The sequence below is a fragment of the Trematomus bernacchii genome, unplaced genomic scaffold (assembly GCF_902827165.1).
Source record: "Trematomus bernacchii unplaced genomic scaffold, fTreBer1.1, whole genome shotgun sequence".
Lineage (NCBI taxonomy): Eukaryota > Metazoa > Chordata > Actinopteri > Perciformes > Nototheniidae > Trematomus > Trematomus bernacchii.
The window spans coordinates 10,407,703-10,419,713 of NW_022987582.1; the positions used below are offsets into that span (position 1 = coordinate 10,407,703).

Genomic DNA, 12,011 nt, shown 5'->3' on the forward strand with positions numbered 1-12,011 from the left:
AAACTGAACTGTGATGAGATTAGTTTTCTTTCATCAGGCAAATGTTGATTTTAATGATGCTATTTGTTTTATGTGCAATGCCGAGATCTCATGATCCTTTATGTGTTCTCTGGTCAGTCGAATCTCAGGTTGAATATTGATTATACTGGTGCTATTTTCTTTTTCCATTGACAAGATGTGCTATTCCCGCCTGATGGTTGATATAAATGATATTGCAGAATCTGTTTTCTTCATAGATAACGTGTTTTTCATTGTTTGTTCAGTACTAAAAGGTCCAAGTCCCACAATTGAATTTAATATTCATTTGACATGTTAACTACATCATAAAGCGCTTCATGGGAGTAATTGCGGGATGATTCAATTTTTGCCTTATGCGACATGAAAGTATCACGATATGTGTAGGTTGAGTATCGGTATCGTAAAAAAGTCAACGATATGCAACCCTAGTTGACAGGTTGAGCATGGCAGAGATAAATAGTACAGATTACTGTCAAAGCTCTCATGTGTTGTGTTAAAACATATTTTAACTACTTTTCTGATTGTCAATATCAGATTCCTATATACACAGTACATGTCTGTGTGTCCACCCCTCAGTCTGTGGTCAAATGGAATAGCCCGTTCACTGACCAGTCACAGAGGAGAATGGGAGGAGTCAGGTTATCTGGTTGTCTCACAGGGCTACCTCTGGGAACAAATGACACACACACTTTTAGAAAGTCACTCAGCAAAATGATTTGGTACTTGACAGACAGACTTTGGCAGTCATGTACAGTGGATACGGTATCCACTATACACACCTACTGTCGTCTTTGGCACACACAGATTAGGTATTCATTTGTGGAGTAAAAACACCCTGAAGTGCACACGGAACAGGTAGGAGCCATGGCGACTCGCCTGCAGGCTTCGTGGTTTAGAGGATAGCCTCAGGGCCAGAGGGGAGGATGGACTACTCCCAGCAGTCAGAGGAGGACGAGGACTATGTTTGTCTACCTAGTCATGAAAGCACTGAGCTGGAGGATGAAGAAGAAGAAGAAGATGATGAAGAAGAAGAGGAGGAGTATGTGTGTCATCCCGGTGAGGAGAGCAAAGAGCAGGAGGAAGAGGAGATGGATGAAGAGCAACAGGTTCTGTGTGAAGGTAGTCTTCTTTGAGTTGTGCTTGGCTCTTGCTATGAGGGTCATGAAAAGGATTATTGGACTTGTGTAACCCTTCAGAGGGAGTTTTGTCTCCTATGGGTGCTTTCTTTATCTTGGTAGTGCAGTCCTTAATGTTGGTGTTGGTCTGATTTGACATGTTCAAATATGGGTTGGGCTGTTTTCTTTCCAGCTGTCACTGCAGTGCCAGCATGCTACATTATAAATCTATTTAATAATGCCAAAGCTGTTTACATTATATTAAAGTCTTTTCACTTGTGCGTAATCCCTTTGGGAATTTCACGGTAACAATCCAGACTTTTTACGGACGTTGTAAGAAAGAAAGCTGAGAGACAGGAGCAGATAGACACAACATAAATATTAATAATATAGAGATTTGTAAGACTTGTACTAAAGGTTAATGGAGCACTTCTTAGTAACCTGGTGAACTGAAAGTAAAATGACATAACCATAAAGTATACATGAGATACAGAGGTTAATCAGGCAGGCATCAACATGTTACAGTATATATTGGCAATGAAGATGAAGTTCAACACAGGTCCAATAAGGAACAGTACTCAGTGGTATATATCACATTACATTTTAACATGGGCTGTGTTTTGGTCATTGATTAGAATAACAGTGGCTTCTTTCTGTCTGTTGTCCTGGTGTTTGTTTGTTGTCCTTGAACCTGTGTGTTGTCTGTTGCCCTGTAGCAGCATGGGGGCTGACGGAGCCAAACTGCAGACGTCTGGCTCCACCAGGAGTCTGCTCATTGCTCCCTATTGAGCTTTAATTACATTTCAACTCAGAACTCAAAGTCACCAAACTTATCTTATTGGGTTGCTTTTAACATTACACTTGTTGTGACATAAATGGGTACAGTTGACTGAAATTAAACATTTTCCCCTCTTTATCGTTCCTGAAAATAGAACAAAGAGAGGGATAGAAGTGAGTGGCTCTATCTTAAGTTACCTGCTGTGCGTATAAACACCAAGAAAGCATCCAGATCACGTTCCAATATTAAGTTACATCTCCTTTAAAGTTATCCAGGTTACATTGGCCTCCTCTAACCTCTTGTCCTCTCCTTTTCACCGCCCATTTATGACCACAGTGGAATAAGAAAGTAAAATGTTATTAATTAAACCGCACAGTATTGCAGGAATTTCATAAGTAGCCGTTTGCAGACATGACCTGTCCACCATCATTATAAAGGCTCTCTATATTGGCATGCAATCTTAAGTATTTATTATTTTTAGTTGTACCCCCTTATTAATCTAACTTGGATGGCTTTATGATGGAAATAAAATAATTAACTAGCAGGGTGATGTATAGAAGAGGGCATGCGCTCACACATGCACACATACACAGTGTGACAGGTAAACAGGCTGCACCTTTTGCTATCAAGTGTATGATCTCATTATTGGCTAAAAAACAAACAGATCTTGTATCAGTGCATTTCTTTGTCTACCTGTGTGTGTGCATGTTCTAATAAGTATGTTTCCTGGTTGTAGTTTCCAATGCCTGCTGGTTCCCTTGGTAACACCATGTGCCTCTAACAGATCACCCAGGAGAGCAGCTTATACATGTGGATGTTTTTATGCTTGTCTGTATGTATTTACCGTGCCTGTATCTTGGATAAATACTTAAAAAACGAAAGAGTTTTTGTACAATTTAGCATATGCAGACATGTTGATGGTGAACAACAGTATTATGCTTACTAAAAAGCAGCATTTTAGCATGCTAATCTTAGCATTAGCAAGTATAAATGCGTTTAGGTTCAGCCTCTCAGATTTAGCTTGGCGGCAGACGATTAGTGTAGACTCTTGTTTAAGTAGTACTTCTTAGCACCCTTAAGTATGTTTGAAATGTTTTGAGTTTAGAGGGAAATGGTTCAAATCCTGTCCGTACTATGGGAACAAAAGTATGACGAAAACGTTTAGGTGCCCTTATTTAATAAAAAAAAAAAATGCCTCTGAAGCTGCTAAGTTTCATGCATGCTCATTGGACCTCGTCTGTGTGGAATAGAGAGGCTAATAAGGATAATGGATGATAATAATGGAAATATCTTTAACTAAAGCATAGCTGACTGAGGCCTTGTGTCCAGCTGCCATACAGTGCACTGCCTGTGATGAATAAGGATATAAAAATATGTTGTTTGCATTAGCTGACGCTGTTTTGCATTCTTGGAGGCCTATAAGTTAGCTCCACTGTGTAGCCTGACATGACATTGGTCCTTCTAAACTGAAGTTAATTATTAAATCTGTGAAAACTGAGATAGTTAAAATGTTTTAAAGTGTATCATCTCGCTGTGCTTCCTGGTATGACACATCATGTGATGTTGGACAATACACCTCCTCTCCAACTGACGGCGTTAAAAGTGACTCACAAGACAAAAATAAATATCCCAACCCAGTCATTTTATAAACACGGACGTGAGAATGTAACTTCAGAACAACCCAATCCACATGATCTAATAGACCTAAACTAGTGACTCTCCAGAAGAGGATATCGTTGAGCTGTTTTTCCTCAGAATGCCCCTTCATTGATATGTTGCCACAGAAAGAGAGACATGCAGTTTAATGTGATGTATTCCATCAACAACACCCGGTTTTAAAGTTTGCTTCTGAGGTAAATAATCTCCCCGTCTGGATTGTTAAATGATTCATTTAAAGTCTGAGCTTTGTATCAATGGGAGGAGTTGATAATGGCCGTGTGTACCTGAAGTAGCAGAGCAGGGGTGTGGTTCGTCTTCACATTAGGTCCTTATCTTTTCTGAATCACTGGGTATGAATAGTGGAGGAAAGGTTTATAATTGTGGGTGTATACTTCTTAGGAACAGCATGGCACAAGGGGAGGCTGTTTATGTATCAATCATTTAAACTACAGTGTGTTATCTAGCACGTAGCAGCATTGCGTGATAGCAGCACTCAGAATCCTATGTTATCTTGAGCTGGGTAATCTGATTCAATCCTCAATTGACCCTTTGTATCAAACATGGAAGGGTAAATATTGGAAACACAACTGTAACGCATTACAACCATCGTATCAACATCTCTAAAACAGTTCACAGAAAAAACTAATGTTAGGGATTTGATAAGGATATGATCTTTTGGAAGGCTGCTGTGTCAGACTGCATTCGCTTGAGGTACCTTATATTCTACTAAACTGGTGTATATATGGAAACTACTTTTAAGGCAAGTTAATATAAGTCTCATTATTTTAAAAAGGATCCATAATTCTAAAGAATGAAGCACTAACACATCAGTTACTGTGTACCCTACATCCTATGCCACTACAGGTTTTCTTTCTGTCACCTACTGTACTTATAAAAACTCAACACATTTTGACTTTGTTCCAACATTGGGAGTATAGTCTGAAATACTGTAAAGAAGAGCTAAATATGCTGTTGAGAAACCATGATATCTGGGATGAATGTGATGATTTCACACATCTTAATACATGGTAGTTTATTATTGAGTGCATCATCTATTCAGTAATCTTTGGGGAGTCTTGTATTGAGCCTTTTTATTTCCTTGTCTTTCTTTGGGTGCAGTACTGTGTGCTGACAGGGTGGGCCAGATGACGAAGACCTACAGTGACATTGATGCTGTCACTCGACTGCTGGAAGAGGTGAGATTAGTTCAAGCTGAAAAAAACACAGACGAGTACAGTGCATGCCGATTTAGAGGCCAAATGTCATAACTACTGTACAGTATGTGGTCTGAACACAGGTTGCTTTATGAGCTTCATGGTATCATAAAATAGCTGCCGGCAGCGGCTGATATTCAAATCGAAGTAATCCACATTAGCTGCTGGTAAGGAGCTCAGCCAGCTTCCTCTGCATTAATAAAAAAAATGTGGAAACAGAATGGTGTCATTGTTAAATGATCCATGAAATTCAAAAGCCAGCGAGCTAGCCATTACCTAAACATGGGATTCAGAGATGTTGCATCATCCACAAACGGACCCTAAGAGAGAGATCATTGTACTGACCTGCACTGCTGTGAGAAGTGAACTACTTTGGTTCACAAAGCATTAACATTCACTATGCAGACTCTTGTTACCGTGCACTAAGTTAATCCTTACATGTATGTTCTAAACAGTCGTGTACTTCTGTGTTGCTCAGTAGCAACGGTCATTGTTATTGATCGCAACCAGACATTCCGAGAAACAGGAGTGCCTGGCAGTCCTTGTACACATTTATAATAAGCTTTAATTATACTGTAGCTCAGTGTGAAGGATTTTAACCCTTAAATGGGCAATCACATATAAATATTGGAAAATAATATTATACTACTATTTTTATATTACACCAATTTAACACTATCACATTATTACACTTATTAGACCCATTTTGCACCCATGTTACACCAATATTACACCCATTTAAAAATGCACAGAGCCTGTCAGATGACTGCATCCCTCAGGATACAGAAACTATTTAAGGGTTAAAGACATCTTGATTATACTTCTTAATTTCACCATGTTGCAGTATTATTGTTCTTCTACTGTGTTGTCTTACTTTGTTCCAATAGGACGAATGCACACTGCCATCATTCAATTGGAATAGTCATTTTCAAATAATGAATGTCTGTCTTGTTTTGACTTGAAAAGCTAATCTGAACTCTTTCCTCGGTGCAGAAAGAGCGCGACTTGGAGTTAGCGGCTCGCATCGGACAGTCGCTGCTGAAGAAAAACAAAACCCTCAGTGAGAGGAACGAGCTGCTGGAGGAGCAAGTGGAGCACATTCGAGAGGAGGTACACATTTGTCACTATCCGTTTTATACCACCTTACAGCTGTTGGAACATTGTTATGGTCTCTATGATTTTGGAGCAGTGCAACATTAGAGCTGTGGCCATCTCTATTTTCCTCTGTATCTGTACACATATAGGTGTCTCAGGTGCGTCACGACCTGTCCATGAAAGATGAGCTGTTACAGTTCTACACCAGCGCAGCCGAGGAAAGTGAGGGAGAGTCAACCACCTCCACACCGTGAGTCTCCTTCCATACACCTCTCCTCTAGAGCAGTATGCATTGCAGTTGTATATGGGAAATCATTCTTTTGTAAAGAAAGACGTGAGAAATTATGTTTAAAATTGTAATATAACGGACATTTCACATTTTCTGTAGTATTGATTGACCAGCTGCTTCACATGTTTCTCTCTCTCATGTGTGTGTGTGTTTGTTTGTGTGTGTTTACAGTGTGCGTCCCAGTGAAAACAATGTGTCAACTCCAATTTTTTTCCCCATGGACTCCTTGCAGAAGAAACTTAAAGATCTGGAGGAGGAAAACAAATCATTGCGATCTGAGGTACGCACAACCACAAGCTCTGAAAGCTATTTCCCTCAACAAGTTAGTTGAGGTGATTACTAATGTCCACAGTGTGTATTTTGATTGTTATTGTCCATTTTGTTGTTTCAGGCCATTCATTTGGAGACAGAAACTATCTCGTATGAGGAGAAGGAGCTGCAACTTGTCAATGACTGTGTCAAAGAACTACGTGAGTATTGGATTGATTAAAGTCACATTATGTAATTTTGGTATTTTTATATTAAATATCTGATGTTTCCAGGTGATGCCAACGTGCAGATTTCCTCCATGGCTGATGATCTGGCCAGAAAGAGTGAGGACGCCTCCAGACAGCAGGAGGAGATCACACACCTCCTCTCTCAGATAGTAGACCTCCAGAAGAAGGCCAAGATGGTAAGAGAAACTGATATCTTCCATACTAATAATGTTAAATATCTTCTTTTTGCTTAATTATGTTTTGTTGTATTTATACCTTTGCAATGTAATAAAGCAGAGACATTAATATCCTATTTTTTCTCTGTGGTGTTTGTAGTATGCGGTGGAAAACGAGGAGCTGACTCAGCACTTAGGTGCAGCCAAAGACGCCCAGCGACAACTCACCGCTGAGGTAAGGCAATCAACACGCCGACCACCTACACTATCAATAAAACCATGAATTAAAAAAAGGAGCACTACATAGGATACACCCAAGATGAAATTATATAATAAAGCACATTTCAGACCTCTATAAAACAACACTCCAGGTACGAAATCTATATTACAAAGTGCAATTTAATCCCAAACTAAATTTAAGCCCAGTCAATTTGAATTGTAATTCTGTTCTTAATATCCTCCCCCTTCCTCCAGTTGCGAGAGTTACAAGATAAGTATGCAGAGTGCATGGAGATGCTTCACGAGGCTCAGGAGGAGCTGAAGAACCTGAGGAATAAAACTCTACCGCTCAGCACAACGAGGCGCTTCCATTCTCTGGGTCTGTTCCCCATGGTGAGCTTACACTCATTAACACGTCCATCAGTATCACAGCACCATGCTCTCAGTCGCTACAACATCATTTACCTTGTCTTCTGCAGGACTCTCTGGCAGCAGAAATAGAGGGCACCATGAGGAAGGAGCTCCAGAATGACGATCCGGATGTAGAAGAGCAGAGGTCTGTCATTTAGGAGCCTGGGGCACCTTGAAAGGGAAAAAAAATGACTAGTAATATTTTCTAGGTTTATTTATTGAACCATATGCTTTTAATTTTAACAAGTATATTTAAAGGTGGGGTAGGTAAGTTTTAGAAACCGGCTCGAGATATACTTTTTGTTATATTCCATGAAATATAACAAAAACGATATAGCAATGAAAGTGCTTTGACAAAAAATCCATAAAAAAATGTCATCTGTGGAAGCCGTAGTACTGTAAAAAGCACGACCAATCATTTGAGCCGGCCCGGCTAAAATAACTAGATGGCCTACCTGCCTGTCAGCCTTCCATCTGTGCACAAACTTATCTCGTGCCCTCATTGGTCATGTGCGCGTTTGTGTGTGTTGGAGGAGGGGCTCTGTAAGGAAGTGGCAGATTTTCTCCGGTTGTGTATTTTCAAATTCTAGCGCACTCGAGCTGGTTTCTCCAAAATTACCTACCCCACCTTTAACTAAAGAAGGTTTATACATATCCTAAACAACATTTATTAATTATAAAAATAGTAACTAAATAGATATAAAGCCTTACATTTTCATTCTAGTTCCTCAGGGTCGTACATCATTGTTTTAAATACATTTGGGAACTTTCCCTACATTCAGCCCTTTCTTTGATAGCAAAGGTTAATTTCTTTAAGGCATAGCATTAACAATGTTTTTTCAGCCACTGACTGATTATGCCTTTTAATTTGGGGGAAAACTGAACAAGAACACACAGTTTGGATTATTTAGATCTCAGTGTATGAATATGTGATCATGTTCCTACAGAATGCAACCAAAGCGAGTGTTCCAGACGGTGAAGAACCTGAACCTGATGCGTCAGCAGCGTTCCTCCCTCGCCTCCTCCCTCAACATCCCCGGCTCCAATCAGACCTCATGCCTCACCTCAGAGCGCTCCAGCAGGGTGGGCACCCCGCCCTGCAACTCCTTATATGGTAACGACAGCGGGAGCGGGATCATCCTGGACAACAGGACAGGCAGTATCATGCAGGGTCCGGACGATGGGTACGGACAGATCCACTATGCCAAACACATTCACTTTGTAACCCTCTTGATTGTTTACTTTACCTGACGTTCAGTTCTTTACCATTTGTTTCCCGGTTCTTCCTCATTGTGTTCGTAACTAAAGGGATTTCAGTCACCCTTACACAAAAGTGCTTCTATGGTTTATGTTAGAGTCTCCATATCTGTTTGGTGCATACATTTCAGATTTCAGTCCTCAACTTCTTCATTTGTATTCTCATCTTAAACAACAGGTGACTAACCAAGCATAGAGAGAGACACACTGCTAAGAGAAATCTCCACAAAAACTCAACATCAACTACGTTGTCCTCCCCAGGTCAGAGGACTCTAACAAGCGGCCCCCTGGGACCCCAGGGACGCCGGGGGGCAGGGACCTGGAGGCAGCCCTGCGACGCCTGTCCCTGCGCCGCGACAACTACCTCTCAGAGAAGCGCTTCTTCGAGGATGAGAGGGAGAGAAAGCTGGCTTATCTGGCCAAAGACGAAGAAAAGGGGGGTGAGGGGAGCAGTGGGGGCCCGGGGACGCCCACAGAGAGCCTGCTGTCGATGTGCTCGCATCCCTCCTTCGGAAGCGTCTGGTCGGGGTACTCTTTCTCAGCCAGGTCCTACCTGCCCGATAAGCTGCAGATTGTAAAGCCGCTAGAAGGTGATTATTCCTCTGAGAGGCACAAGTCCTCTGATCCTCCACATATTGAGAAAAAGAGTCAAAATCAGACCCCCCCGCAAAAAGAAAAGGAACATGTTGAGAACCCTCAGCAGAGTCAGAAACTGAGCCTAGCACACAATTTAAACAGATTCCTACACGCTAGTCAGAGCCCGTCCCCTCAGAACCAGCAGCAGGATCAATATCTCTGTTTTCAACGCAGCAGTCAGTCTCAAATCTTTGTGAGAGCCTCTGAGGACCCTAAGGGCCGGCAGAGGAGCTCCAGTTTGTCGGAGCTGAGCATCCTGCGGCCCCCCCTCGTAGCTTCACTAGCTTTAGTCACAGGCCTGCTGGAGGTGCTGGATCCACAGGAGGGCCCTTTAAATCTCCAGCACTCCTTTTATTTCAGACACACACAGCCACGCTGCTGGTTTGAAATGTAGATTACTACATCATACTTTGTGAGGTATCGGCACCCCCACCCCCACCCCCACCTCCTCCCCTTTAACCCTTCTCTACCACACCTTCACCTTCCTACACCCCCTGTCAATAAGCCATTAAGGTTATCTTTTACATAAAGATTTGTGCTGTTTATCTTTTTCAAAGCAGGTTTTTAAGATATATAAAAATGTAGACCATACCATGAAGAAGTATTTATTGTATTTGCAGTGAGTGAGTCAGCATGTTGTACTTTAAATGGCACCTTCTTTTTTCAATCCTACGATTATTTATTTTCATATTGTAATGGTTGTGGACAATAATGCAGTGAGAAATTGTATCTTAAGTACTCACTGTCTAATAGTATTTAGTTGGTTAAAAAAAGCCTTAACAAAGCCTTAAAACGTTTATCACTTAACATTTTGTCCCCTAAAAGGAAAACAACTGCTAAAAACTGCTGTTTTAGAGGTCTTTCTGTTTAGTGGCACCACCTAGTGTTCAAACTCTGTCACAACACTCATGGTGCATGGTAACACTGTAACAGGTACATGATGTGCAGGGCAGAAGATTAAACTAAACACAATGTTTAATTTCAAGTCTAATGAAGGTTGGTCAGTGTTCTGTAATTATAATTATGGCTGCTGTCAGATGAACAGAAAATAAACTAGAATGGAAACAGATATTTTAACAGCCATCCTACAATGTGAGCCTTACATTTACCCATTTTACAGATTTCTTTTTGCTACATTTGTGCCATACTACTGTATGTACTTTTGATCCTTTTCACTCCTTTCTTTTCCCTTTTCCTTTTCGGTTTTGTCTTGTTTTTGCACTTTACTTCATTTCTGTTCAACTTGTTTGTTTCCTTTGATTTCTTGAATAAAATCTTACTAATTTTCTCACCTTCCCCTTTTTCCTCCTTCTTTTGGTGCTACTCTTATTTTGTTTGTTTGTGTACTGACATTTCTCACACGACCTTCACCTTTCCTGAGATAAAACAAGCATTCATTGGACTTGAAATGAGACAAATGTAACAAAGTTCAGAGACTTTAATAAATGCCTTTGCCTGTCTGAGTACACGTATATAACATAGATTGTGCAACTGTCTCCCTTCTGGTGCGTGTGTGCATACAGTGTATGGGTAATATGAAGTATGTCTGCCAGGAAACAGCTGGAGAATCTGTGTACACATTCAAACATAGAAATTACATTTACTGAAGGAATGTGATACTCTTATACAATGTGAAGCTGAATTTGGATGGGATAGCCGTATTAAACTCGAATTAATACCAAAATACAAATTTTTAGATATCATTTAACCTAAGATAAAAGTTAAGAAGCTTTTGTTAGGGTTGAAACATGGAATAACATTTGAATCAGATCTTGTAATTATCCCCAACACTGCCCCATATGAAGACAATTGATCTTTTTGATGAGATGTGGCAGAGAGCATTATTTGATAAATGTAATTATATAACATAATTTGTTTTGCTCTGACCTTTAACCCTCAGGCTCTGCGACCCTCCATGCCTGGCAGCAGTTGGCTCAACCCCACATGGGCGCTTTGCTGGATCATCGGCCCGGTGTGGTCACAAAGGGCTTCTGCACTTTAGAGCAGGAGGAACAGGAAGAGGGCTGGCAGCTGGACCAACCGGAGGAGGACGAAGTGTCATGTGACTCCTTCTCTGTCTTGTCTGGCGGGAGTTCCGCTCACATGGACGTGCCTCACTCTTCTCCCCCTTCTCCCCCTGTCTGCTGTAACAGAAAGGACATTGATGAGAATAGCCAATCAGAAACATTGCAAGGAGACATGTGCAGGGCTCCAGAAGCCATTCATGTAAAAGATGGACATGTTGCAGACATGCCCCTTCCCTTCTCCTGCTCCTCTTCCTCCCCGCTCCCCTCTTCTTCTGAGATGAACGGACATGTGGACCTGAAGGAGCTCCAGGCCCTACAGGCCAGCCCAGTGGACCGTCTGCCTGGTGAGGGAGCACTTAGCTGAGGTCACTGCACCCACCCTTGTAACCCTGGAGAATAGGGATAGAGGGGAGGGGGGAGGGCGAGGGATTGGGGATTGGGGATTCATTCACCGGACATCTCACAACCCAAATATGACGTCCCTTCCTGCACGCTCATGCTCACGAACCCCCACCCATCCCATCCACTGGCCGTCCTTGTGTGTGCAGTGATCGAACCCCATCAGAACAACAGAGTACATGTTTTTTGTTTATTCATTTAAATCCTCATATTCTTCCTTCTCATTTCACACCTTCTTTAGC

At 41.4% G+C, this 12,011-nt stretch overlaps 1 protein-coding gene across 1 annotated transcript in view; it reads left to right on the plus strand.

Moving 5' to 3' along the window:
* The window catches only part of trak1a (trafficking protein, kinesin binding 1a), a 38,694-nt gene that overhangs the window by 19,181 nt on the left and 7,502 nt on the right, over positions 1-12,011 (plus strand). Inside the window, 12 exon segments of the mRNA XM_034127620.1 lie at positions 4,690-4,766; positions 5,778-5,894; positions 6,029-6,129; positions 6,340-6,448; positions 6,560-6,638; positions 6,711-6,841; positions 6,981-7,055; positions 7,295-7,432; positions 7,519-7,595; positions 8,398-8,634; positions 8,969-9,297; positions 11,244-11,714. Of these exon segments, the coding sequence (XP_033983511.1) occupies positions 4,690-4,766; positions 5,778-5,894; positions 6,029-6,129; positions 6,340-6,448; positions 6,560-6,638; positions 6,711-6,841; positions 6,981-7,055; positions 7,295-7,432; positions 7,519-7,595; positions 8,398-8,634; positions 8,969-9,297; positions 11,244-11,714 (1,941 nt within the window).